At 53.5% G+C, this 27,554-nt stretch overlaps 2 protein-coding genes across 3 annotated transcripts; one reads left to right on the top strand and one right to left on the bottom strand.

The window, feature by feature from the left end:
• The first annotated feature begins 68 nt into the window (after window positions 1-68).
• On the top strand, window positions 69-11,247 carry IL17RB (interleukin 17 receptor B). Of its 2 annotated transcripts, none has more exons than XM_004581788.2 (11): window positions 69-176; window positions 1,368-1,392; window positions 2,040-2,177; window positions 3,718-3,845; window positions 4,227-4,353; window positions 4,505-4,552; window positions 6,894-7,036; window positions 7,362-7,427; window positions 8,494-8,581; window positions 9,550-9,648; window positions 10,597-11,247. In XM_004581788.2, exons 1-11 carry the CDS (start codon window positions 81-83, stop codon window positions 11,157-11,159), a joined length of 1,521 nt encoding a protein of 506 aa, XP_004581845.2. In that variant the 5' UTR covers window positions 69-80; the 3' UTR covers window positions 11,160-11,247. The 2 variants fall into 2 exon arrangements, with proteins under 2 accessions (XP_004581845.2, XP_058534789.1); XM_058678806.1 differs by having other exon boundaries at window positions 10,594-11,247.
• Window positions 11,248-13,036: 1,789 nt separating this feature from the next.
• On the bottom strand, window positions 13,037-26,897 carry ACTR8 (actin related protein 8). Its single transcript, XM_004581555.2, has 13 exons — window positions 26,650-26,897; window positions 23,647-23,817; window positions 22,471-22,581; window positions 20,743-20,847; window positions 20,252-20,425; window positions 18,750-18,843; window positions 18,437-18,569; window positions 17,266-17,419; window positions 16,369-16,464; window positions 15,830-15,970; window positions 14,830-15,094; window positions 14,288-14,451; window positions 13,037-13,646 (listed from the first exon to the last, which is right to left on the bottom strand). The coding sequence occupies exons 1-13, from the start codon at window positions 26,770-26,772 to the stop codon at window positions 13,503-13,505; spliced, it is 1,875 nt and encodes a 624-aa protein (XP_004581612.1). The 5' UTR covers window positions 26,773-26,897; the 3' UTR covers window positions 13,037-13,502.
• Window positions 26,898-27,554: the final 657 nt, after the last annotated feature.

The following is a 27,554-nucleotide window of genomic DNA, read 5'->3' as shown; positions in this document are numbered from 1 at the left end:
GCGGGAGGCGGAGCCCGGGAGTGGGAGGTAGCTGGGGAGCGGCCCGGGACGCAGGAATAAGAGAGTGGCCCGCGCCTAGCATGAGACTCCGCGCGGTGGCAGGAGGTGGTGGGGCAATGTTACTTGTGCTGCTGGGCCTGGCCGCACTGTGCAGGAATGTCTTGCTTGGAGAGCCGGTAAGCCCCCAATCTCAGGCACCCTCGTGGAAGGGAGCATCCCAGGACCGCCATACAGCCGGATCCTCCCATCTTGGGTGGAGGACCAGACCTAGTGTTCAATGCCTGCCAGGGCTGTTGATGCAGGCATCCCAAGATGCCCAAATGGCCCACAAAGGTTGATGCTTTCCCGGCAGCATGCCACTGAGTGGGGAAGGTTAGGGATGAGTGGTTGGTGGTGTGGCCGAGGGTCTCATCCCCAAAGCCCCCTTGGCATGTCCCACCTCCATCAGGGGAAGACTTCATTCTTTTCCCCCAGGGCCGATTGTTTGCCAAGTTCCCAGGGTGTGTCAGTGGCTCTGCAGCCAGAACTCGGCTCCTTGCTGGCTTTCAACGCCACGTCTCATGAGCTCACTCGGAAGACAGAGGAGCGATAGATGATTTTGTCCAAACTCAACTACTCGAACCTTCACAAGTTGTCTTGCTGCATTCCTTACAAATTGCTGTCTAAGGGCCCAGGTTTGGGGGTGGGGAGCTGGTGGGCTTTTTGATGTTGGTTGGGGATGAAGATCGAGACGTACTTCACTTTGGTGGTGAGCAGCAAGTCCCAGCAACAAGACTCCAAATGCTAAGAATTTCTTACTGAGAAGAGACCTGAGTAAGTTACCCTGCAGGGGTCTGACAGCGGCCTTAGCTGCGGGTGGTCTCTGGGTGTGTCTGGAGCAGGGTCCTTTGAAAAAGAATCTGAGGTCACGGCCTCCTGCGTAGCTTCAGTGAGCTGGAGTTAAAACCTCCAGGAGAGGACCATCCCCAAGAGCCTGGGGAAGGCTGCATTCATGGCTTGCTTTCTGGAAGTCGGTCCTTAACCTACTCAGGGTCCAGACAACGTGAAGTTAAGTCCTTGCGTGTGCACAGGCTCAGAATCAGCCCCTGCGGGGACGGGCGGGTACCGGGAGACAGTGGAGACCCAGCTCTGCCCTTGGAGGGAGGCGCTGGGCCAACTGGAGGCTCCGCTCTGCAGGTGGCTAAGCCTCCATCCCTCATGGCTCAGAGTCAGGCAGCTTAGCTTCTTTCAGGCTGCACAACGGAACAGGCTCCTCTGTTCTCTGAAAGTTCATCACTTCTAGGTGTGCCTCTAAGGAAAAGGATGGTGTTTTGAAAGTTTGTGGTTAGCTGGCTCCAGTGTGACACTGGTCCCTTTCTCTCCCACAGACTATCCAGTGTGGCTCTGAAAGCGGTAGGTGTGTGGCAGGGAAAAGGACTTTGGGGCTTCTGCCATGCAGACTGGTGGACTGTCGAGGGGTCTGAGTCCTGGGCGCCCCCACTGCCCTGGTAACTGCTGTGGATGAAGGTCCCCCCTCTGCCCAAGGCTGACCTCTGGCGGAGGCTGGAGGAGGTTCTGGTGGGCTGGCCTCCTGGCTGCAGGGTGGGACTCGCCAGGTGGGGCCCAGAGCAATGCCAGTGGCTCTGCAGAGGGTGTCAGAGCACTGACAAGGAGGTCCTTGGGAGTGGGGACCAGGAAGCAGATGTTCCAGAGAACAGGGGGTGTCTGAGATAGCAGCATTTGAGTAATGTGGTTAGTGGGTGACCAGGAGGAGGACGGGTACCAACCAAAGCCTGGGGTGGTAGGGAGGAAAGGGGGGTTGTGGGGCCAGCTGGCAAGAGTCCAGGCCCTGAAAAGCGGAACTGACTCCAAAGATCATTTCAAAACACCAGACTGATGTAGACATGCAGACCCAGGCCCCTAGAGCGAGGCGACCCGACTTCCCCCAGGACTCTGTAGCTTGGGGTCAGTGTTTCTCTCCCTGCAAACAGGGGATGGACCAGTGGGCCTCCAGACAGTGCTGGGAAGGGGAGTGTCATGCTAGTCTTGCCTCTTTCCAGGGCCATCTCCAGAGTGGCTGGTCCAACATACCCTGACCCCGGGGGATTTGAGGGACCTCCGGGTAGAACCTGTTAAAACCAGGGTCGCGACGGACTACTCGGTTTTGATGAACATCAGTTGGGTTCTCCGGGCAGACGGTAAGTTTGTGTCCATTAAAGACAAACCCATGGATGGTGTGACCCATCAACTGCTTGCCTGGGCCCATCCAACGAGAACACTGACATGCGGGCACCTTAAAAGCTTCCAAGGAGAATGTCTATAGGTGAGCCATTCATAACAGCCGAAAGTCTGAATATCAGAGGTGGGCATCCAATGGAGCCACGCGAGTGAACGCTCCGCAGAGATGCAGTGTGGGTGTCACAGACCCGAGTTCACACACATACTGCTCTGTGCACAACCACAGTCACACACACTGTGAGAGCCCACTCACAAGGTCAAGGCAAGATGGGTGGGAAGTCAGGACAGAGCTTGGGGTGGGTGAGCATTTCGAGGCACAAGGCCCCAGGGCTACTCCCTGACCTGCTTACTGCTCACACACGCTTGTGCACTCGGCAGGTGTACCATGTGCTTTGTGGTGTGTGTTCTCTTTTTGTGGAAGACGTGACACCAGGGATGGCCCCTCTCAGTGTAGGAAAAGTACTGGCTGATCTAGGAAACTTTAACACCTGCAAAAACGGCATCATCAAAGTCTTGTCATTTCTAGTCTCCTAAGTTCAGTTCACTTCTGTGTGGGCAAGGCTTCGTGTGTGCCAGACATGAGCGATGAACTGGCTATAGCCCCTCCATGGGGTTCTGGCTTCACCCCTGTAGGGGTATTGAGGGGCAGCCATGGGCACAGCGCTGGCTGAATCTCAGGAGGGAACTGTGCTCCATCAGAGTGCCCTGGCCAGGGGGTGGGGGGAGGCAGAGAGGACCTGGAGGAGCACCCTGCCTACACCCTGGGTGAGGTGATGCCTTGCACCCGGCACAGGGCGGTCTCTTTGCTGTTGTGGGCTGTTCTGCAGGAGCTGTTTTTAAAGGTTGAGAATGGGAAAAAACGGCCATCCAGGGAGGATAGCAATGGCACAGTGATGATACTCTTGGGGGTGGAGATGAGGGATCCTTATGGGGTCCCCTGAGGTGGACCTGCTTCTCTTAAAGACAGGATCAAGGGGCAGATGCTGTGTGCAGCGTAGGTCTGCTGCTTGGGATACTCACGGCCCCTCCTGGAGTGTCCAGGAGAAGTGCGGTCTCCCCTTCAGACCTCGGCTTCCTGCTAATGGGCATGCTTCAAGCAGCTCGGTTCCTGCCATCGGCTGGGAGACCTGGAGGATTCTGGCTCCTGGCTTTGGCCTGGCCCCAACCCAGCTGTTGTGGACATTTGGGAGGGGAACCAGTGAATCTTTTTCTCTCTCAAATAAGTAAACAGATGGAAGAGACCCAGAGCAGCGCTGGACTCGGTCATCTTTTCAGGTGCCCCGGAAGGCCCAGGCTGACCTGCGAGGAGGAAGCAGAGTGGGCCTCGGGATTTGAATTTCTATCTGCTGCTTCTGAGAGCGCCCAATGAGCTTAGGCAAATCTCCTGGAGGCTGCGTCACCTGGGCACGGGTGGGGGCAGCTTTGGGTGCTGTTGTGAATGTGGGCTGACGGAGACACCTCCCACGTGCTGAAGATACCACCTCTCACCTCTCTCGGCAGCCAGCATCCGTGTGTTGAAGGCCACCAAGATCTGCGTGGCAGGCAAAAGCAGCCTCCAGTCTTACAGCTGTGTGCGGTGCAATTACACTGAGGCCTTCCAGAGTCAGACCAGGCCCTCGGGGGGCAAGGTAAGCAGTTGGGGGCACGTGCCTAAGTGTCTCTGTGTGCAGGAAGCGGGGCTGGCATGCTGAGTGGCCATGAGGGCCGAGCTTGCTGTGGTATGCCCGAGGCTCACAGCCCAGGTGTGGGGACACTGCTCTGCTCTGTGTCATGACCAAGTCAGCTCCTCTGGGTCCATTTCTCCATCAGCAGTAAGGGGAGCTGAACTGAAACTGCACTGTAGCTCAAAACTGTTACACTAACCTGGCTCAGTGAGTGACCCGGGCAGATGGCATGGGGCCCATTCCCTAGGTGGACCATGGAGATGGGCTTCAGGGCAGGAAAGAAAGGTGAGATTGCACCTGAAGAGGGCGCTGTGCTGAAGCAGGGCTCCCCGCTTTGCCTGCCAGTGGGCGTTCTCCTACGTAGGCTTCCCTGTGGAGCTGAATACACTCTACTTCATTGGGGCCCATAACATCCCCAACGCAAATCTGAATGACGACGGCCCTGCTCTCTCCGTGAACTTCACCTCCCCAGGTAGGCTTGCACCTGCTTCTGCTTCAGACTCTCTCTTGCGTCTGGATCACCTTGCCGCTTTGCTCCAGGGTTGACCCATGGTTTGCACCTGCTGGCAAAGGGGTGGAACAGTCACACCTGTCTCTCAAATGTAAACACCCTGCATTTCCAGGCTGTCTAGACCACATCCTGAAATATAAAAAGAAGTGCACCCAGGCAGGTGAGTGAATATAATGTTTGCTTTTGTTGTTTGAAGCTCAGCCCCGTCCCCGTTTTTATGGTGGAGTTAACTGGGGCCTAAAGCGGGGAGTACGGATCCCAGCTGCTCAGAAGACGATCTGATGTGCCCAGGGCTCCATGGCCCCAGCCAGTAAGTCCAGCGGCCAGAGCAGGGAAGGACTGACTCTGGGAGGTTCACGTGGTGGGGGCAGCTGTCCCAGGGAATGTCACTGACCTGTTAGCCAAAATCCACCCTTAGAGTAGCACACAGGCCCTTCCTGATTGGAAGGGAGTCCAGGGAGCCCTTCCACTTGCTCAGAAACATGCACCCCTGACCCCCAGCCCTGGGGACCTGGAAGCCATTCAAACCAGGACCTCAGCCCTGCCTCCCACTGGTGTCCGAGGGGCTTTGCCTCTGGCAAGCTGCACTTTTACACTATCAGAAGCCACTCCCTACTCCTGGGGCATTTTTTCCTTTTAACTGTTAAGTGGAGAGACAGACAGATAGACCTAGAGATAGTGGGGGAATCTTCCACCCACAGATTCATTCCTCAAAAACCCAGGACCGGATCAGGCCACATCCAGGAGCACTGAACTCAATCCAGGTCTCTCCCGTGGGTAGCAGGGACCCAGGCACCTGCTGCCTCCTGGAAGGCGTGAGCAGGAAAGTGGAAGGGGGAACAGAGCCAACTCCCAAACCCACTGATTCTAAGAAGGGATCTGGGTGTTCAAAGCCATGGCTTAACCCACTGCCCAAACACCTACTGCACACCAATTTTTAAAAAAGATTTATTTTTATTGGAAAGGCAGATTTACAAAGAGAAGGAGAGACAAAGATCTTCCATCCATTGGTTTACTCCTCAAGTGGCCACCATGACCAGAGCTGAGCCAATACGGTCCAGGGGCTTCCTCCAGGTATCCCATGCGGGATGCCCTGGGCCATCCTCTTCTGCTTTTCCTGGTCATAAGCAGGGAGCTGTACAGGAATTGGGCAGCCAGGACACAAACAGGTGCCCATATGGGATCCTGACGCTTACAAAGGGAGGATTATCGAATTGAGTCATCACCCTGGACCCCTGAACGTTAGTTTTTAGTAAGATCCTTTGGGTGGGCAACGTGGTATGACAAGTTAAGCCATCACACGAGATGCTGCATCAGTGGGTGCGGGACTGGTTCCACCTCCACTTCTGATCCAGCTTCCTGCTGATGTACCTGGGAGGCAGCAGTGATGGGTCAGGTCCTTGTGTGTCTGCCTCCCACACAGGAGACTTAGATGCAGCTCTGGTCTCCTGGCTTCAGCTTGGGCTATGGTGGGCATTTGGGAAATTAACCAGAGGATATAAGCTCTCTATCCCTGCCTTCCAAGTAAATAAAGCACTATTTCATTGAAAAAAGAAAAAAAAGGCAGCTGCAGCGGCCCCTTTAGGGTAGTGAACCCTTAGGCCCAGCATGGTAGCCTAGCAGCTAAAGTTCTCGCTTTGCATGCGCTGGGGTCCCATACGAGCACCAGTTCTAATCCTGGCCACCCCGTTTCCCAACCAGCTCCCTGCTTGTGGTCTGGGAAAGAATGGAGGATGGCCTAAAGCCTTGGGGCCCTGCACCTGTGCGGGATATCCAGAGAAAGGTCTTGCCTCCTGGCTTGGGATCAGCGCAGCTCTGGCCATTGTGGCCTCTTGGTGAGTAAAACAACAGATAAAAGATCTTCCTCTCTGTAGATCTGCCTTCCCAGTAAAAATTAATTAATTAAAAAAAAAAAAAAAGATAGTGAACCCTTGGGACCTGATAGAAATGTCTAAGCAATAGGCTTGGGATGCTCCTAAGGCCGGTGGGGTTGGGAGGGTCAATCCCATCCTTTAGGTGTCCTCTACCCCAGAGGGCCCTCGTGTGCGGCTTGTCAGAAAGACCCGACTTGGAACACTATCCCTCCTCTTTAACCTCCCATGGAGCAATCTCAGGGCCCTGATCTCAATCCTAGACTGGAGCTCCTAACTCGGCCTGGAGTGACCTCCGCGTGGGGGAAGCTGACACGCGTTGTTCTGGCTCCCATTCCTCTCACTTCCCCAGTCCTATTTGCAAGTCACATCCACAAAACCACCACACTCTTTGCCTTTTGCCAATGGAAGCCACCCTGCCGGGGAATCCTATAAGCTGCTGGGCATTGCTGGCTTTCTCCCATCCTGTAGAGTGGACCCAGGGGCCTGATGGATGGTCCTCCTTTGCCGAGTCCTGCCCTCTCAGCTGTGTGTCTGAGAATGCTGGTTTGTCTTTGTGAGGCTCTCACAGGGTCGTAGACATTGGGAGGGGCATGTGGTCCATCCGGGGCCCTCTTTCTGCACCCACAGGAAGCCTGTGGGATCCCAACATCACTGCCTGCAGGAAGGATGAGAAAACCGTGGAGGTGAACTTCACCACAAGCCCCCTTGGCAGCAAGTACAGGGTCCTCATCCAACAGGACACGGTGATCGGGTCCTCCACTGTGACGGAGGTACTCACCCTCTCGGGCCCCAAGCCCTGCCTGCGGTCCCCTCTGGGATGCCCTACACAGGCTGTCTTTTGAGGGCGCATAGGGCCTGTCTGTTGTCCAGCTGTGCCGGGGTTACTTTGATTTGGCAGATTACAAATGAGTCCCTGTGGGCATCCCAGGCTATGCCACCGGCTATACAGGCTATAACCAGCTGAAGAGAGCCGCTGTACAAGCAGGAAGTGGGACCCTGAGTCCTGCTCACCTGTGGGGTGGCCAGCCAGTGAGGGCAGGGTAGGCTTCTTTACCTCCTCTCACTCCTACTGCCTGTCTCACCTGCCTGCACCAGGACGGACGGACACGAACATCTGTTGAGATCCCAGTGAGTAAGGAAAGCGACGGAGCTGTGGTTCAGGTAAAGTGGTGTGAGGGGCTGCAGGGAAGGGAGAGACCCAGGGAGACCGACTCTGCCCCCCTGGCTCAGGGAGAGGCCTTTGGAGGAGGAAATAGCTCTTTCTCCTGCCTTGGGCGCTTCTCTAGACTCCCACGGAACTGGTCACTGCTCTCCACAGCCAGCCTTCCCAAAGATACTCACAAGGCTGAGTGACAGGGAGGGGAGACACAGATCTTCCATCTGCTGGTTCCCTCCTTCAACACCTGCAACAGCCAGGGCTGGGCCTGCCTGAAGCCAAGAGCCTAGAACTCCAAGTTTCCCATGTGGATTGCAGCAACCCAAGACTTTGAATGATTAACTCCTGCTTCCCAAGCACATTTGCAGGGAGCTGGATTGGAAGCAGAGCAGCTGCAACTTGAACAGGTGCTCCTACTTGGGGTGCTGGCATAACCTGCCAGGCTGGGGCCACAGTGCTGGCCTCCGCTTTTCCTTTTTCCATTAGAGACTCTCAGAGCGCCATTTTAGCTCCCAAGCCTCAGCTCTAACTGCAAAGTGCAGCTATCCTGGGAGCTCATGGCTGCTCAGGCTTCTGTCAATCCCCAGTTTTACAATGCAGGAACACAAGGGATCCCACTTGGACACAGCCACACCCAAAAAAACAATCTTGGTACCTGGTTTCCTGGAACTTGAGGGCAGTGCCCAGATGTGCCAGGGGTCAGACACCCAGCCGTGTGTCATGGCTTTCCAGGAAACTACAGGCCAAGTTCCAGGGACCAATGTGTCTGAAGCCAACAGGAACACTGCTGTGGTGTTTTGTATGTGTCCTGAGATGTGACCCAACCCTGTAAGATAAGGAATCAAGTGTATAGCTCTTACATACGGAGTTCTGGCTCAGAACCCTGGGGCATCAGAAGCAGTTTGGGTCTTGTGTCACTGGTTTGGATTTGGGGACTGGGTCCCAACAGTGTGACCAGAGAAGTGTCCGTGGCAGTGGTCATGGTGGAGGTAGGGCTGGAAGGGATGCTTCCATGGGAAGTGGGAAGAACGCTGAGCCACTGCCCCTGCTGAGCCTCCTGTCTCCCTGCAGCTGATCCCGTACTTCCATACCTGTGGCACCGACTGCATCCGACGCAAAGGAACTGTGGGGCGCTGTCTGCAGCCAGACGTCCCCAACAGTAAGTGCCCAAGAGACCCAGAACCTGGCGGGCCTAGCACCACCGTCCTCCCTAGTCACCGGGTGGCCACTAAACGGTGTGTGTGTTGGGGGGGGGGGGGGTGTATGTTCAACTGTGGTGCAAAGACGACAATGCTATCTATCCCTGAGAGTCTGTGACCCAGGAAGCCACTCCTGGTCCATTCCCAAGCAGGACAGAGCAGGACAAAGACCACAGTGCTACTGGCATCCCAGCACCACAGGGCTCGGCTGTGCAAGGAGGGGACTGGGCACCCAAGGGAACACACGCCTGCCACTCCTGCACCCCTGCCAGTCTCAGCCACCCTAGTCATTCTGAGACTGTGTCCTGGTGCGGCCAGAAAACCACCATTTGGGTGCCAGGTTAGGAAGAGTGGCCCCAGAAGACATGCTTCACCAGTGTGCGAGCTGCGCTTTCTGCCTCTCACTGGGCTTGGAGACACAGCAGTCAGTCCTGGATGGATAAATAAGAGAATTCCAGAACTAGCCCAGGTGGGGGGCCCAGAGTTGGACGCTTATTCTTAGAGCTCAGCTACATGACCTGAAGTCACTCTGTGTGCCCGACTGCCCCCAATCCTCCCTGATCCTGTGACCATACCTATGTCAGCTGCAGACTGGCCTTCAACGTGCGTGCTCTGTGTGAGAAAGCTCACGTAGCCAGAGCGGCGCTAACTACTCCAAGAACAAATGCTCAGGTGGGAGCTCTGAGGACCATGTGGAAGTGCCAGGAAGTCAGAGAGATTTCAGACTGGCTGACTGCTCCCGCCTGCCAGGGCCCCGTGGCCCTTTTGAGAACCGGTTCAGAAATCTTGGAGAAACGCACACATTGCCAGGCACCTGGAGAGCTTGGTTCTAACTCCTCAAAGCACTGAGGGCAGCAACACTAATTTTCCTGTAGGAAACCCGTGTGGTTGCGTGTTGCCAAAGGTGATGAAGCCCTGTTTTCTGCAGATGGAAGCGTGCTAGAAGGCTGGCTGCCTCTGCTCCTTGTGTTGCTGCTGGTGGCTGTGTGGGTGCTGGTGGCTGGGGTCTACCTACGTTGGAGACATGGTAAGGGCTGGAAGGGTCCCCTGATGAGACTGTCACATTTGGGCAGGGGCATTTCCTGGTAAAGACAGCAGCAGCTTGTCAGGCAGGGTCTAGTGCAAAGTGGGCCCCTAGTGGCCACCATGGGAATATGCTGGCATTACTGTGCACGGCAGAGGTCTGACAACAAATTGCATTTTACCTGTGGTAGACACCCAGGGCTAGTTCCTACTCTTTAGAAACCATCAACTCTTCTAAGGCGTTAAGAGCAGCATCCACTTGAAGTCATCACTCCCCAGATCTTTGCCAAGTTTCCAACGTTGAGCTGTCTGGATGCAGAAATCAGGGTATTATTTATGTAGATCCACAGCTAGACGTAGGCTTAACACACACACACACGCACACAACCCAAACCACCTCTGCTTCTCTTTTCCATGTAGAAAAGGAAATACACCCATGTTTTTTCAAAGCTAAGAAAGCCACAAGAGACTTTCTCTGCAGGAGTAACTACTACTTAGGGGATGCTGTCAGACCTACACTTGTTGGAGGAGTTTCAGGAGTCATAGAGCCCTGTGGGAGGCAGGACTGGAGTTCCAGGACTGGAGTTCCAGGACTGGAATGGGGCAAGGCTTACTGTTATTGCATCTCCTGCAGGCAGAAGGTGGTATAGCAGCTACGGGGCTGACCCCAGTGACGCCAGGTGTCTGTTACACACAGCACTGAAAGCACCCAGGGGACCTTAAAGCCCAGCAGTTTCTACCCACGTATCTGCTGGGACCAAGCCGAACCGACAGGAGTGACTGTAGGGACAGATGTTTAGACCGTGGTTCCGGCCTCAGCATGCTGAGGGTGGGCGCCTAGCAGTGTGGTCAGTGCTGGTGGTCCCCAGAGACGACTGTGGCTGGGGAGGCTGCAGACAGGTTGGTGCTGCCAGCTAACAGGTGCTTTTCTGCTCACCCCGATCCCCAGCAGGCAGAAAGTCGGTGGCAGCGCCTCCAGGCACTAGGCTGCTGCCCCTCCTTAAGGTGCTGCTGGTTCACCCGCCGGAAGTGTGTTTCCATCACACAGTTTGTAGCTTCGCTGAGTTCCTCCAGAACCACTGCAGGAGCGAGGTCATCCACGAGAAGTGGCAGCAGAAGAGAGTGGCGGAGGCGGGCCCTGTGCAGTGGCTCGCCACCCAGAAACAAGACGCCGACAGGGTCATCTTCCTGCTTTCCAATGAGGTCAGCGCCCAGTGTGACAGCACGTGCTCCTGGGGTCAGGGCGGCCAGCGGGAGAGCTCGCAGGACCTGTTTCCCCTCGCCTTTAATCTCTTCTGCAGTGACCTCTGGAGCCAGGCTCTTGCACACAAGTACATGGTGGTCTACTTTGGAGACCCTCAAGCGGCAGATGGTTACAGTGCTCTCAGCATCTGCCCCAGGTTCCACCTCATGAAGGATGTGGCCGCTTTGCGCGCAGAACTCCTCCGTGTACAGCGGCAGGTGCCAGTGGGGAACAGGTCTGGAGCCCGCCCCAAGAGCCGCACCTGCTTGTAGCTCACTCGGGAGAAACAGAAGACCATGATAGAACCTCCTGCCTGGGCCCAACACAGTAGCCTAGCAGTTAAAGTACTTGCTTTGAACGCACCAGGATCCAATATGGTTCTAATCCCAGCAGCCCCATTTCTCATCCAGCTCCCTGCTTGTGGCCTGGGAAAGCAGTAGAAGACGGCCCAAAGCCTTGGGACCCTGCACCCATGTGGGAGACCTGAAATCTCCTGGCTTCAGATTGGCTCAGCTCCAGCCAGCCGTTGCGGTCACTTGGGGAGTGAATAATTGGACAAAAGATCTTCCTCTCTGTCTCTCCTCCTCTCTGTATCTCTGACTTTGCAATAAAATAGAAATAAATCTTAAAAAAAAAAAAAAAAAAAGAACTTCCTGCCCCCACGAGCTCCAGCGACAGAAGCAGCTCTGATGAGGTTCCTCATACTGGTTATACCTGCTTAATGGTAGTAACAGAGGAGTCCAGACTGACCAATCAAACTCACCAATATTACCATATACTGAAGTGCTAATGAAAGAAGAACAACTATAATTGTAAGGAAATCAATTCTTTTCTCAAAAATCAAGCATAATTCTAACTGGACACGGGCATGGTGATACAGCACGCTACGCCGTCACGCAGCAGCAGCGTCCCGTGCCCCACTTCTGATCCAGCTTCCTGCTAACGCATCAGAGAACAAGCAGATGGCCCGAGGGCCTGGGTCCCTGCTGCCCCATGCGGAACCCAGATGGACTTCCAGGCTCTTGGCTCGGCCTGGCCCAGCCCAGCTCAATCTGCTGCAGCCATTTGGAGAGCGAAGCACTTAATGGAAGAGATCTGTAACTTTCAAATAAATGTATAAATAAGTAAATCCTTAAAAACAGTTCCTAACAGCATCTTATCACAGTTGTGTTCTAGAAGGCTCACCGCACGCTGTGCGATGAGGACCTGCTCTAGCCTGGCGGTGTTGGATGTGACATGTGAGATACACGTGTGCAGCTCTCCCCAAGTGTCTCGTCACTGCATCCTAGGGATAAACACCCGATCTACTGACCGCGTGCAGTCTGACAGCGGGTGCTCAGAGCTGAGGCGGTGTGTGGGTGGCCAGCACCCTTCCCGTCCCGGGCAGCTCTCCTGGCGCTCCCTTGCTGACATGGCTTGCATCAGAAGCTGGACCAGGAGCCAGCTTCCTCTGGGGAGCTAGCACACACATCCTGGATGTGCACGCTGCGGCCAGCACTGAGTGGTGCCCAGCAGTCAGCACGGTGCACGACTGTCATGTGGAGAAAACAGGAGCACAGACAACTTCCAAGCGGAGGCACACTTCCCAACACACAAGTGGAAGCAACTTTCCTCTCCGGACGACTCTTGGTGCCTCACCTCCTTGGTGGTCACAAAGGTCGCCGCTGTTTACGCCAGCATGCCTCCCTGTCCTTACGTGCCCATGTTCCTCTCCTCTGTCTCTTCTCTGACCCTACTTATGTCATCTCCCCCATTTTAGTCTAAGTAAGAAGTTGGAGGCAGCAGGTGGGAGCCTCAGAAGGCTCTTGGGGCTGGAGCCACGGGTGGTCAGAGCTGTGTTTTGTCCGTTCTGTTTCAGGATGCACGCAGCTTAGGGCCAGCTGACCACAGAACATCAGCTCCCTGGTAACAGCCTGCAGGTAGAAAGGAGCTGGGGGCAGGGTGGCAAAGGCAGCAGTCCCAGCAGTAACCGTCTGGGTAATGCAAGCAGACAGCTCTGCATGAGACACGAGTCACTATTTGGCTTTGGAAAGAAAACAAGACTTCATTTCCAGCTTCTGTATTGTTTTGATCAATAACAGTTTTCATGTCATTAGCCCATCCCATGTCTGGTAGCAAAAGCTAGCCCCAGGCTTGAAATCTATAGCTCTGAAGGGTCCCAATCTCTTGCAATACAACAAAAACAGAAAAACCAGAGTCTTCTCCTGTTTAGAATTCTGAGGGCTCACGTCACTCTAACTCGGGCGACAGAGCCTCCAGCTGCTCTCCTGGGCAGAGGCGAGGGGGCCTGCCCAGTCCTCGAGGGCACAGCCGCGTCCTGCTGCATGCGGCTGCCATGCTCGCAGCTCTGCTGGCAGGAGGGGCCGTCCTGCATCGGGAGGCTTCTCCAGCAGCACAGGCTCCTGTGAGGGCAGGAGGCTTCTCCTGAGGAGTACAATCCTATTCATTCTGAAACACCTGACTACAGAAAGAGCTTACGATTGCAGACCAACAACTGTGTCGTTGCTGTGAAGATGAGCATCTCAGTCAATAAATTAGAGTCCCCACCTTCTGTCAGAGTCCTTCACACTGAGGGCCTTATCTCCGGCCGTGGCCAGGGCCGATGCCATCCCATGTCACCACACGAAGGCAGCCCGCTCTCGCAGCATGCGGACTCCGAAGCGCTGCCACTCCCGCTGATAGACCCACAGCTCCTGCGTGGTGTCCAGACAGGCCAGCACTGCGCCCCCTTTCCAGGCAATCAGCCGGGGGTCCAGGTCCTGGAAGAGTGGGGGCGTTTCAGCATGAGCACCATGTTAAACACCTACACACGTGCTCTCATTTGGGAGCTGAAAAACCCCACCTGAGTAACACCCAATAAACCAGGCTTTCCACCTGCACTAAACACAGCTGATCCGTAACAGCACCATTCTGTTTCAACTGACGAGAGAATGCTCGCTCGCTCTACTCTCACTAGTGCAGGCACTTCTGTTCACTGGCCCCGCAGGCAGGAACACACACACAAAAACCATCTGAAGTCTGGGTGCACTGGGTTAACACTTCTCTCTCTTCCCTGGGATTAAAATAAGGACACCTTCTGGAACGGTCAGTGAAATGTCTCCTAAATCCCTCAGCTTATGTTTCCGAGATCATTTGAGCCAAAAGATCTCAACAGGCTGACAGGGTGTGAGCAAGCACTGCCTGTGCTGTCCCACCTAGTCACCTTACAGAGGCAGCAGGCAAGCGTGCTGGTTTGGCAGCAATGTGAGGGACAGGCCAGCAGCCCAGTCTCCTGACCAAACCTGCTCCAAGCCAGCAAAATTGTGCCTCCCAGAATGCCGTGTCCAAATATACACGCGACTTGACAACGGGGAACAACCGATGCTGGCTCTGTCTGCACGCAGTCCACGGGAAAACGCACCTTAGGCCTTGTGATCACGTCCACATTTTCAATGATGCGCCTGAAGGAAGGTGGCATCTTGTTGAGAATCCTGTGCTGCAGGAATTCTTGAGCTTTATGGAACATCAGGCCTCCTCCCACAACCAGGATGGAGCTGTACATCTTCTTCTTGGTGTCGTCGGATGCTGGAAAGAGAACACGCCTTCCGTCCGTGCTGCCTCCCCACGCCCAGTTCTACTCCAGGCCAAACCGCTGTCATATCTTTTGCACAACTGCACGAGGCTTTGCTAAGTCCCCACAAGCAGTCCCAACACCCAGCCGGGAACCTGAAGGAACTCAGCATCAGGGTGCTGCCCCCCACCCCTCCCCAACCTCCTCACCCTGTAGCTTACAGCACAAGGACCATAATTTTTCAAGGGGACCCCAACTGTCCAGTTGGAGGGGTCCTCACTAGCCATCCCAGGTATCCACTCTCCTGGAATGCCACCATCTGTGACTGCGAGCCCCTGCTCCATCCCTGAGGCCTTCCTCAAGGGGCCTCCTGGCCTCCAAGGCACACTTACAGCAACAGTCTATGCTGTGCAGGATGGCTTTGTCGAGCCCCAGGGCCTTCCCTTCAAACAGTGAGACAGCCGTCTTCCTGGACATCAGTGCTGTGAGAGCCTCCTCGGAGTCATTGCCGGCCATCAGGCAGTCTCCCTGGGAGGAGCCCAAGTCCACCTCCTGGGAGTGAAGCCTCTCCGGAAGTTCAGAGGCCGGCCCACGAAGATCCCCTTCAAATCCGATGGGTTTGGAGGCAGACTTGCGGTCAGCGGTCGCTTTTGCTGACTTGAAATCAAGCAGAGGACAGTGAGCATGCTGGGGAGGATGCTGGCGAGATCTCACCCTCCACACCTCGCTCCTTGACACCACAGCACAGCAAAAGCCTAAACCACTCCCAGGGAGGCCTGGTACCAGGGTGGGCGGCAGGCGAGGATCCTCTGACACCCCCAACAGGCATCCTTACAATCACTGGTTGGGTTAAGTGGAAACATCACAAGGGACAGATTCCCTACCCTTACACTGAGCTGTTAAGAACCAACCCTGGGCCGGTCACGCTACGGAACCCTCGTCTTTAACTCCTCTCTCTCTGCCTCACACTTGTCTCTGGTCGACAGCCTTTGTCTATCTCTGTCATGACACACAGGAGCTGGGTTTGTGCCCCGGGTGCCACAGCCCCTGCTACAACAGCTAGCTCCAAAGAAGGGAATTCAGATCTGTGCTTATGCCACACATACTTCACACTATAATTACAAAACAGCTGAGATCTTACTGAAAGTCCTACCACGTACTCACAGGCTGAAAACAGAAGTAATTTATCACTTAAAAGGAAACAGTCTCCATTCCACTGGGTGTGAGGTGGTATTCAGAAAATAGGATTGCTGCCTCCCTAAAGTGAAATCTCTCACCCAGATTCGGCTTCAGAACAGCTCTAACACAGGGTCAAGCAGAAGAGCGCAGTGGTGGCAGCGATCTGGTCACTTAGGGCAAACCTCTCCCACAAGGCCTGGTGCTGCTGCGAACCTGTTCTTGCTTGCTCTGCGTGGCCAGCAGGTAGTGCTCGTCATGAGGGTCCTCAGGGTCGCCCTGGGACCTGTGCTGCAAGGTTGTCATCTTCTGTCCAACGATTCCAAACGTCGCTGGGTAAAACAAAGCCATTGGTGCCTGCACAGGGAGAACAGTCATCAGCAAGGCGCTCCTCCAGCAATCACGCACCACTGAGTTACGTTCCGCCAACACCCAGGTGCCGCCGGGAGCCTCGGAGTCACAGCACTGCCTGTAAAGAACCCACTCTTCAGTATCCCACTAAAGGGGTAACGCGGCAGCCCATGAGCAAAGTCCGTCTCTATAATTCCCTAAAAAGGGTGCCACTCTCTCCAACAAACCTCACAGAGCGGCTGATGGGGACAGTCCCCGCTTTGTCCTCATCTACCCCCACAGCAGGGCCACCTGCTGGTTTAGTGGTTTTGACCGTGTAAGGCATCCAGCCTGTGCGCATTCTCGTGGTCAGACTCGTCCACAAAGGCCTTTTATCGCCCCTGGGAATGGCACCTGTGCCTTACCTGGAGCTTCTCGTCTCCTAACCGAAACTGGTAAAGCAGGGCAGGAGAATCCGGATGTCGGATCTGGAACTCATGGTCCTGAAGTCCCGAGATGTCCTGATGGCGGGGAAGACGACACCATCAGTGGGTCAGTAACAAGCATGGGCCTCAATCCTCCTCCTAGGGGGCCCTGCACTGGGGACCACTCTCCCACAGCCTACCAGAAGGAGGGCTCAGGTATGCTCTGATTCCCTACTTAACAGTTCTCCAATCAACATACATAAACAGAAAGTGACCTGAACTGATAAGCAAGTTCCCTCAATAACTGGGAAAGTTAGTTATCATTTCTCGAAACAAATACACACACATAGTATTTGAAAAATAGTCCAAGACAAACCATGGAAGTGGTACTGTGCACACTGCGATGACCAGCTGTGGGGAAGGCATGAGGCCAGGTTGGGATGCCCCCATCCGGGCCCGCTCCCACTCCAGCTTCCTGCTAACGAGCACCCCAGGAGGCAGCAGTGATGATTTCAAGTAAATGGGCCACTGCCTGCACTGCAGGGAACCTGAACTGACTCCTCCGTTCCTGGCCTCAGCCCTGGCCCAGCCCTTGCTGTTACAGGCTCTTGGAGGGTGAACCCGTGGATGGGGCTCTATCTCTCAAATAAATGAAAAGTGAAACAAAGCCGTGCCATGTTTCCTGGCGCCTGCGACACACCCGCTGCCTGGATCCATTCAGAGCCCCAGCCTCAAGGCTCCATCAGCAGGGGTCGAAAGGATGATGTCACCGTGTTCAGTGTTTTTCACTTTCCTTTTCTGAGTTTTGTTCTTCATTTCAGTGTCACACTTTTGCTCTTTCACGTTTTATGTTTTTTGCAGAACAAAGCATACCGCGCAGCATGCAGTTGTACATACCTGATCTAAGTGGCAAAAGGTCTCCTTGAGGTGCTGCAGGAGGAGGCAGTCCATCTTATTGGTCAGCTGGCACTCTCTGTAAGGGAAGCCGGCCCGCTGCATGAGCCAGTAGAAACAGCGTGATACGTCAGAGCCCCCATACGCCAGGCAGAGTCTAGGGTGGAGAGCAAAGGGTGCAAAGATTAGCTGTCAGCCGAGAAGGTGCAGGGAGTCCCCATACCCTGTGAGGCCTGGGGAAACACAGCAGGTTTTCAGAAATGCCAGTCCCAGGATGCCAGGATGCATCAGGGTGCATGAGGGCAGGGAAAGGGGCACACACCCAGACCTCATGGCTGAGCTCCTGCTGACAGTCACACTGTCACCAGCACACACACTAGATCATCAGCGTAGCACCAAGCCCACACGTAGTAGATCTGAGTCTAGAATTTTCTTCACATTTTGGAAGTCCCAGCAATGACACACTCTGAGCAATGCGTGAGCCAAAACTCAGCGAGAATACATTTTAACCTGGGGAGACATGCAACAGCCTAACGTTTCTTACAAACTACTTGGGTCCTCTTTCAAGCCTGCCTCCATGGCCTCTATGTCCTTAACTCAGGGGCCATGGAGGATTCATCTCAGCAAAGAACCCAAGTGAGACCTCCTCCATGTGCTCTCCGGGGCCAGGCTTGCCTGAGGAAAGGTGAGCAGTGGCCTCGAGACCTCCTGTCTCAGTGAAGTCACTGCCCACTCAGTGAGCTCCAGTACCAATACAAGCAGACACTGCAGACACAAGACAGCTGGAGAACTCAGATATCAACAGTCTATTTCCTCCGACACACCTCACCTCAGCTCTGCAGACAGCAAGTGAGTAGCCAGGTGGGTCTCCCTCCTCAAACACGAGGAAAGACACCCCCAAAGCACAGCCCACATTTGTGCTTCCTCTGTAGGAAAGCATGTAACACCGCCCGGGATTTCCGGGAGCTACTGGCGTGAACTTGCACGACAAAGCTGCGGTGGGAAGGGGGCATCACTTGCTTTCAGCTTTGCTGAGATCTGCACCTCCACCACCTTGCTGCATCATGATGCAGACTGCTCAACAGGTCCTTTCTTCTGGGTCATCTCTGACTCCTGAGGACGCACAGCTTGAACAGGCTTGGGGAGCAGGAGTGGGAAGAGCTGTGGTCCCTACCGAGTGTTGCGATGGGACACCCCGTCCTCCACACAGCACACGCTTGTCTTCTGGTCCCCGACATCTACGATACACGTGCTACTTAAGCCACTCCCAAAGGTGGCACACACTGACTCCTGATGAACCACAATCCCTGAAAAACAGAGGGCAGTCAGCTGCGGAACAAGAAACACCTCACAGCAAGTATCAACCAGACAAGCTCCAAGCAGCATTGTCCCTCTTAGAGCTAGCATTTAAACAGAGCAATGCACCAGGACTTGGCCAGTGACAATTAATTCAGCTAAAGCAGGTGCCTGTGGAACAGCAGACATACCTGAAAACCCCATCTTCATCAGTATCACATTCACCAATTCTTTCACATGTTGCTTATTGTAGATATCGGGAATTAACAAAATACAACGATAATACTAAAACAGGGAAAAAAATGGCAAAAGGGTTAGCACTCCAAGTCTGATCAGGTCAAACTTTGTCATACTTGACCTATTTATTTACTTGAAAGGCAAAGTAACACAGAGAAAGACAGAGGGACAGACTGTCCACCTCCTGGCTCAATCCTCCAAAAGGCCACGTCAGAGCTAGCCAACTCCGATCTGTCACATGGGTGGCAGAGCCTCACAGGACGCTGCATCAGCCGAGGGCATCCAGGACCTGAACCAGCACTGATACGGATGCTGGCACTGCAAGTAGGGGCTTAACCCGCACACTACAGCCAGTGTCTAACCACACTTGTCTTTACTTGAGAGCGAGAGAGACAAAAAGAGACAGAAAGAGAAAGCGCCTCCCCCTTCTGGTTCATTTCCCCAATGCTTACAACAGGAAAAGTGAGTCAGGCTGAGCCAGGAGCCTGGAACTCCATTCAGTGTCTCATGTGGGAGGCAGGAACCCAAGTACCTAAGCCATCAGCAGTTGCCTTCCCAGCACGTGCATCAGCAGGAAGCAGGATTCAGAGTGCAGCTGAAACGGGACCCGGACACTCTGCGCATCCAGCCGCACCAGATGCCCACACCCAGCCGTGTCCTTACAGAGGACTCCTGGGAAGGTAAGCGGTGAGGCTCAGAGGCCCAGGGTAGGAGCACACATCTCTCCGCTGCCCTTTGTGTTTGACAAAGAAGCAGAAAATGCAGAAACTGTTTCCCCTTGGAAGCATCTGCGAGTTGTAAAGTAAAAATATGAGACGACTGACGGATCTGTGTGGAGTCCAGAGACAAGGCAAGAGCAAGAACAAGCTTGCTGACCTCAAACCAGGAGAGACATAAAAACAGTAAGTTATCTCCTTAGAACTGTACTAGGATGGGCCCAGGATGGCAGCCTAGTGGCTAATGTCCTTGCCTTGCACGTGCTGGGATCCCATATGGGCTCCAGTTCTAATCTCAGCTTTCCTGCTTCCCATCCAGCTCCCTGCTTGTGGCCTGGGAAAGCAGTCGAGGATGACCCAAAGCCTTGGGACCCTGCACCCGCATGAGAAACTGGGAGGGGGGCTCCAGGCTCCTGGCTTCAGATCGGCACAGCTCTGGCAGTTGCAACTGCTTGGGGAGGGAATCAATGGATAGAAGATCTTCCTGTTTGTATATTTGACATTCCAATTAAAAAAAAAAGTACTGTAACAGGAATTACATGAAATCTGTTCTTTGTATATTAATAAAGATTAAAAGACCCGTACAAAGACAGAGCACAGGAACAAGTTCAGTGAAGACAGCCCCAAACCTGGAGTCCCAGAATACTTCTGGAACATTGAGTTACAACCCACTCCATGATGCCTTCTGGTGCCAACCAGACTCTCTAGAAAAAAACAAGTAGCTAGGATTTTTAGCTCACCTTTAAATCTTTCAGTGGGATTTCCAAGTATTTCTGAATTGCGTGCGACCATATGACTTCAATATCTGCCAGGACAGCTGTGAGGGAGCCCCCGGGGCCGGGGTGGATGTTCAGCTGCCCTCGCCGGATGGGCCAGTGAATGTTGTAGCAGTCCAGCGGGTTGACATACAAGGCCTGGAAAGAGCAGGGGAGCATGAGCACAAAACTCGTCTCCAGGGGTTCCCTGGATTTCCAACACTCCAAGGCCAGGAATGGTCACTGCCACTGGCTGCATGTTCTGAAGGCTCGGAGGGCAACTCCTGCCTGGTCCTCAAAGCAGAACCACAGCATTCTGGGAAACCACCAACCCTGTGTGTGTGTGGCACTACGTAACAGAAGTTTAGTAAGGTTGTGCGTGTGCGTGTGTGTGTGTGGCACTACGTAAGAGAAGTTTAGTAAGGTTGTGCGTGTGTGTCTCCTAATCTTCCGATTCCTGTAGAGAGGTTTCCTACCTCTTCTCCCACCAAATACTCAGGGTGATGAGACGTATTTGTCCACTTGTTTCCAGAACAGTGATCTAAAATCGCAGGTCGCATCTGCTTATTGTAGGAGCGTGCCTGAAAAGAGGGAAAACTGTGAACTTAGCATACACAAGGAAAAGGAAGAGAGAGGTGTAAGAGTTCCCTTTTCTTCTCTCTCCTAGACATCAGGGACAATGGCAAATTTCAACCTTAAAGCCAAGAAATTTAGCAATATTCTGCCTGGCCACAAAAGGATTCTCTTGTCGTCTTCCACAATCTTTATTTAAACACACACACACACACACACAAAACAGGGCCCGGTGTGGTAGCCTAGCTGCTACAGTCCTCTCCTTGTACGCCCCGGTATCCCATAGGGCCGCTGGTTCTAATCCCAGCAGCCCCACTTCTCATCCAGCTCCCTGCTTGTGGCCTAAGAAATCAACTGAGGATGGCCCAAAGCTTTGGGACCCTGCATCTGCGTTGCAGACCCGGAAGAGGCTCCGATCTCCAGGCTTTGGATCGACTAAGCTCCAGCCGTTGTGGCCACTAGGGGAGTGAATCATTGGACGGAAGATCATCTTCTCTGTCTTTCCTCCTTTCTATATATCTGACTTTCCAATAAAAATAAATACATCTTAAAAAAAAAAACAGTATTTGGGGTCAGCATGGTGGTACAGCAGACTACCCCCTCACCTGCAGTGCCAATATCCTACATTGGCACCAGTTTGTGTCTCGGCTGCTCCATTCTGGTCCAGCTTCCTGCTTGTGGGAAAGCAGCAGAAATGGCCCAAAACTTTGGGACCCTATATCCGTGTAGGAGACCTGGAGGAAGCTTGCGGCTCCCAGCTACAGATCAGCCCAACTGTGGCTGTTGTAGCCATTTTGGGAGTGAACCAGTGGATGGCAAATACATCTATCCCTCTCTCTAACTCTCTCAAGTAAAACAAATATATCTTTTTATTTTTGAAGACGTGGCTCTCAAATTTAAATTTTCAAAAGTTTATTTCATATTTTAAAGACAGAGTTAGAGATAGGGAGAGATACAAAGAGCGAGTTCTTCCTCCCACTGGCTCACTCCCCAAATGGTACCTTTAGCCAAGGCTGCGCCAGCTGAAGCCAGGAGCCAGAAACTCCATCTGGGTCTCCCACAGGGTGGCAGGAAGCAAGCTGTGGAGCTATCACCTGCTGCCGCCCAGGCCTTTTAGTAGCAAACTGGGTAAGAAACTAAGGCAGGACTCAAATCTAGGTACTCTAATAAGAGATGTGAAGTCCCAGGGAGCAGCTTTACTTGCTGAATCACAACAACCAACCCAACAATTTAATTCTCCTTCCCCACCCTCCATCTTCATGATTTGAACACCTAGGCTGTGATTCACTGTATTCTGCTTAAATGTGAACACCAATGTATGTATAAGACAGACTCCTCATCTCTGCCTTGGTTTATTAAAGAATTCAGTAACTACTACACAGCTTCCCACCAAGACTCTGGGATGAGACATTCAGGCTGCCTTGAGAACAACATCTGGTAAGTTCTTTGGCTTGCCCAAGCACCTGCGACACGGCTTCAGGTATCCTCTAAGTGGTTATGGGTTTTTGTTTCTTCCACATGAAGAAACCCCACGCTGCATTTGTGTAACAATACAGGAAGAACACATGAATGTTAGTGGCTGTAAAACCACACAGAGGATGAAATTATACGGAAGCAAAAGTTGACCGAACCTGTTCAGGGGACACCGGGATCCGCCTGGTGCCGTTGGACATTTTTTTAGACCATATTGCTTGATCCACCATCTTAAGGCCATTCTGTCTTTGTTCATTACTTTCAGGTTTCTGGGTGGGAAGATGAAGGATCAACAATGAGAAGAAATGACAAACCCATAACCAAGTGAGACCTCCATTAGGCAATATTCCACTATCAATAAGGAACCTGTCATTTGCAGAAATCTTAGTCAAAAACGACCCTCGTCATAAACCATGTTATTTATAAAGATCCATAACTTCATATGACCTGTGATAAAATTTTTCAAGCCATTCATCAAAACACACTTTATCCGGTCTTTACAAAGTATTACAGAGACTCTTCTGTAAATTTCACATGTTGATAATGTAACAACGTCACATCCCTGCAAACAGTCTGTTTTGATTAATCAGCAATTGCATTATTGCAATAATCTTAACACTGTGATACCATTCAAAGCACATTCACAAGTACTTTGACAGAAATGTCATTTTCTTTTAGGTTTTACTGCCTCAAACTTGCTCCCTCAAGGAAGAAATCTGAAACACTTCTGTTGGACTATTCTGAAGTCATTCCAACCAAGAATAATCAACCTGTACTGAAGTACAAACAGGTAACTACTGGAAACTGTCTCTAACTGAAAACACAAAGTTAAAAGTAGGTTATGGCGCAGTACAGAGTTAAGATTTAACACACACACACAACTTCCTGAAAACAACCATTTGCAAACAGGATAAAGATGTACTTTTTACCTTGAAATTATAATTAGATCTAAGCAATTCAACTAACAGTTTAAAAATATAAACTAAATTCACAGTTATCTGCAAGAGAAAATGTATCTCAGATCCAAACAGCCAATATGTCTGGTGACGGACAGATCATCCCCTGATGATCTGCCTCCCCACGACAGATCACCTTCATCAACACTCCCCTCATTCCGATGGCTTCAAACACAGCAGGCTTATGGTTGTTAGAAAAAAAAAAAAATCTGTACCAACTGAACTCACTAGTTCAGCTGAAAAGCTAGACTTGGGACTCTGAGTAAAGTTATTTTCAAACACAATGAAGCTACGAGGATGCAGGCCCCAGCTGCCCTGCGCACCGAGTGCCTGCAGCCTCCCGGGCACCTCCCCTCCAGCCTGCCAGCTCTGACCTACATTGAGTCCCTCTCGGAGGAGCCAGTTGTCCCTGTAGAGCGGCTGCCCCTGCTGCTTGTGTCTTCGGGCGATAACATGGGGAACGCTGGCAGGCAGCGTGTCCGTGGCCCGGCCAATCCTTAAAGTCGTCGAACCTGGGTGTATGACAACAATGAAGTTGCTCTGGATTTGCTGCAAATATAAAACATAAAAGAGTCAACACACAGGGAGCAAGTGAAGTAGAGTGAAGCTAATACATTACACAGCGAAGTTACTCTCCTGCAACAGCCATCAGACAAAGGTATCCAAAGGTACTGAAACTCATTCTGGATCTCACATGTGCCTTCCGTCTGACACACAGCTCAACAGGTATCTGTTTAAATGAATAAAACCAAATATTTGCTTTCAGGAATAAAACCAAGATAATCCAATGTAAATTCACATATACTTATTGAGCATTTACAAGCCAGGTGATCTGGAAGTCCCTGCTATTGGACAATTTTCCGTTTACCAGGAAAGACAGTCAAACAAGAGATAAGGGAGAGGAAAGGATACTAATGTTCTGGATTCTGCAAATAGGAACCAACTTAAAGACAGCTGTTGGAAGGTCAGAAAAGAAAACAAACTCCAGAGAGAGGGCCTATGAGCTAGCAGCTCCCAGTGACTCCTGAGGCTGAGCAGCCAGACTGGCCAGGGGGCCAGAGACAAGAACGTCACATCATGCCACGGCAGGTACCACGTCATGCCACAGCAGGGTGGCTACTCTGGAATGGTGCATACTGTGGCCTTCCATGCCAACCACTGCAAACCGTGCTCCTGAGCCCTCAGAGCTCTACAACACTCTGTCATGCTGCTTCTCTGCTGCCTGCCTGATCCAGCCAGAGCGCAGAGTTCTATCTCTGCCAGTCAGAAATCTGAGCTGCATGTCACAACCCCCTCATGGGAGATGAACAAGGGCTAAAGAAGAGGCACAAAGCTGGGACAGCAGGGAGACGGATGATGACAGGTGCGACTTGCACCTGACTGCTCTAACTCTGTGAGCCGCTGGAGGGAAGCTTTCCTGCAGCAGCGCCAGGAGCATCCAGAGCTTCCATCAGAAGCAGGGGAAGGGCCCCCCTGCAAGCAGCATGATTCAGGCCTACTTCACAGCCCTGTCCCCGAGACAGCTGTGAAATCTTGTGGTAAGCAGAGAGGCTCCCAGCAGCCCCTCACCCCGACACAGCCCAGCGCCAGGAGCACCACGGCCCAGTCAGCCTCTTTAATGCGTTCCACCCAAACTCCTGTGACTTGGGACTGTGCTGCCTTTGTAGCCTTCACACAGATGACATCCCTCTGCCTGCAATGTCTCGCTGCTGTCATCTAGGTTCCCCACTCTCAGGACAGGGTTGTTCTTGTTACTGCCTACCCCCCCCCCCCCCCCAGCGAGAAGGGACCACTCCTCTGGTATTCACAGCTCTAACCCCGCACCAGGCACACAGGGGCCCTAGAAACGCTTGCTGGATGAGCCCCCACTCTCACCTGGCAACGTGTCCCCACAGGGTACTGCCCAAGCTTTTCTGAGCTCTGGCATACAATCACCCAACAGATGGGTACACAGATGACGCCGCTCCCCTCTAGACGGGCTACGGCACACGACAGAGCAGCTCTGTGGGAACAATGATCTCCCAAAGTAACTAACACACTCAGGGCCAACGTTGCAGTGCAACTCGTTAAACCTCTGCCTACAGCATCAACATCCCAAACCGGTTCGAACCCCAGCTGTTCCATTTCTGATCCAGCTACCTACTAATGGCCTGGGAAAGCAGCAGAGGATGGCCCAAATCCCTGGGCACCCACATGGCAGACCCTGGCTTCTTGCTTCGGACCTCGTCTGCTCTGGGCATTGAGGCTATTTGAGAAGTAAGCCAGTGGATGGAAGATCTCTCTCCCTGTCCTCTCTGTAAAACTGACCTTTTAAATAAAACTAAGTCTCTTAAAAAAAAAAGTATTGAGCAAAGACAAGCACTGTTCCACAGAAGCTAAGAAAACACTAACCAACTGAGATTAAGCAAACGGTTCCACCTGGTTAAGGTCCAGGCTCCCGACGGACAAAGCTGGTTAGGAACTTGGACCAGCTGGCTCCTTGCTGGGGACGGAGTGAGTTCCTCACACAGCTCTGCCAGCACTCGGGAACACCAGCTCTTCACACCTAAGCCTTCCACGTTTGCCTACTGCTTTCCCAAACGGCCAGTTGTTGGCTCCCTGGACTCTTGACACCTGGCCCTGCAAGACACCCCGGGCTTCCTCCTCCACTGCAGACACCTGGGCCAGCCGCCGTGCCTCCAACACTCCACGTCCTCCCTCCCTGCTACCGGCCGAAGTGCCGCTCTGGCAGAGTCCTGAGGGGGCAGGCACTGACAAGCCCCCTACAGACCACCACCCAGCCCCTAGAGAGGCAGACACACCAGGCCCACGTAGCAGGAACCTCGAGCCAGGTACTGGGCTGGGCACCCTACAGTTACCCTCCAGGCCGGCTAGGACCTCAGCCCACTCCAAGGTCAGGCAGCTGGCTCAGCTGTGGGACATGGGCAGCTGAGAACTCCCATTACTGCCTTGGCCACATTTTCCAAGAGAAATCCAAGCTCCCTAAGCACCTGCGAGAGTGTGTCTACTCCTACGGTCGTCTGCCTGCCGCCGGGTTGCTGCAAATGTTCTTCCTGGTCGGTTTAATTCGAATCTTGGCTGTTACGACACGAAATAAGCGACCTCTGCTCTCTGAGACGTCCCCGACAAAAAGGAAAAGTTCCACTCTTCCTCAGCCACCCCTGAGCATCCCTCGGCTGCCTGAGGGCGGGCGGGGCTCGCAGCTCCCCCTGCGGCCACTTAAACCTCCCCAGCCCGGGGCCCGGAGCCCAGAGGCCGGGAGGAGCTCACAGATCCGGCCGCAGGGCCACGACCACCCCACCCCACACGACCCCGCTGCGGCCCGCAAGTCGAGGACCCAGGCCAAGGAGCGGGGACCCCAACCCAGACCCGGCACCCCACCTCCTGCAGCGACTCGGGCACCAGCGCCGGCACGATGGGCCGCTTCACGCCGCGCTGTTCCTTCTCTTTCTCCCCGCCTTTCTCCTTCCCGTTCTCCGCGTCGCCCTTCTCGGCCTGGGTCATGGTGGCGGCCGACACCAAACCACCCTCTCAACTCCGTACCGCCACAGCCGCGACCGCCTGTACGGAAGAGCCATTGCGCAGGCGCAGCCTCGCTGCCGTCAGCCCACAACCAAGATGGCCGCCAGGAATCGGCCCAGAGACTTCTGGGACGCGGCAGGGGCGGGGCGGCGCTGCTGTGATTGGTCGGGGCTGGAGGACCGCAGCGACTCGTGGACTTGCAGACCCTTGGGGCTGGGACTCCTAGCTCGCCTGAGGCTCCCCCGGCCGCGCTGTCCTGCCTCTGACGTCGGGGTGCTTGGGCAGACTTCATGCAGTCTCTTGGCTGGCCCGGTCCTGACGAGGAAACGCCTATTGAGTGTCTATTCTCGGATGTGAAAGCTCCAAGGTGTCCCAGAATGGGATTCCTGCGTCCCACTCCCCCAGGAAATGTCATTTTGCTGATTCGGTTGTTGAGTTTGCACATCCAATCCGCAGCGGCGAATCCTGCCGTGTCTCCCACGTCCGCATCCCTGCTGCCCCCTGACCCTGCATGCCCAGCTTCTTGAAGGGCACCAAGTTATCTCAGCTCTGGTAGGTGGCAGCAAACATTTTTTCTTTTAAAATTAAGTACTGCTGAGGGAAGAGCTCTTTTCAAAGAGCAGGAAACCCCCATTTTTACAAATGAGGAAACTGGGATAACATAGTTTACTCTAGGAGGAAAAAACTGTTGGGTAGCAAACACGTGAACACAAGTTACCCCAGGCGATGCTGGGCGAATCAGGAGGCTGCCGGTCAGGTTCTGA

This window comes from Ochotona princeps, chromosome 21, assembly GCF_030435755.1.
Source record: "Ochotona princeps isolate mOchPri1 chromosome 21, mOchPri1.hap1, whole genome shotgun sequence".
NCBI classification, from domain to species: Eukaryota; Metazoa; Chordata; class Mammalia; order Lagomorpha; family Ochotonidae; genus Ochotona; species Ochotona princeps.
The sequence above is the reverse complement of the archived record's forward strand: the minus strand, read 5'-3'. Positions and strand labels throughout refer to the sequence as shown.

What these genes read in the sequence shown, in the direction of transcription:
- ACTR8 (XM_004581555.2), bottom strand. Translation starts at nt 26,772, where the DNA reads ATGACCCAGGCCGAGAAGGGCGACGCGGAGAACGGGAAGGAGAAAGGC. An exon ending in AGTATTTGGTGGGAGAAGAG is followed by an intron (nt 20,426 to 20,742) that starts GTAGGAAACCTC and finishes TGCTCTTTCCAG; the next exon opens with GCCTTGTATGTCAACCCGCT. An exon ending in GATGAAGATGGGGTTTTCAG is followed by an intron (nt 18,570 to 18,749) that starts GTATGTCTGCTG and finishes TCTGTTTTTCAG; the next exon opens with GGATTGTGGTTCATCAGGAG.
- IL17RB (XM_058678806.1), top strand. Translation starts at nt 81, where the DNA reads ATGAGACTCCGCGCGGTGGCAGGAGGTGGTGGGGCAATGTTACTTGTG. An exon ending in ATGTCTTGCTTGGAGAGCCG is followed by an intron (nt 177 to 1,367) that starts GTAAGCCCCCAA and finishes TCTCTCCCACAG; the next exon opens with ACTATCCAGTGTGGCTCTGA. An exon ending in CTACCTACGTTGGAGACATG is followed by an intron (nt 9,649 to 10,593) that starts GTAAGGGCTGGA and finishes CCCGATCCCCAG; the next exon opens with CAGGCAGAAAGTCGGTGGCA.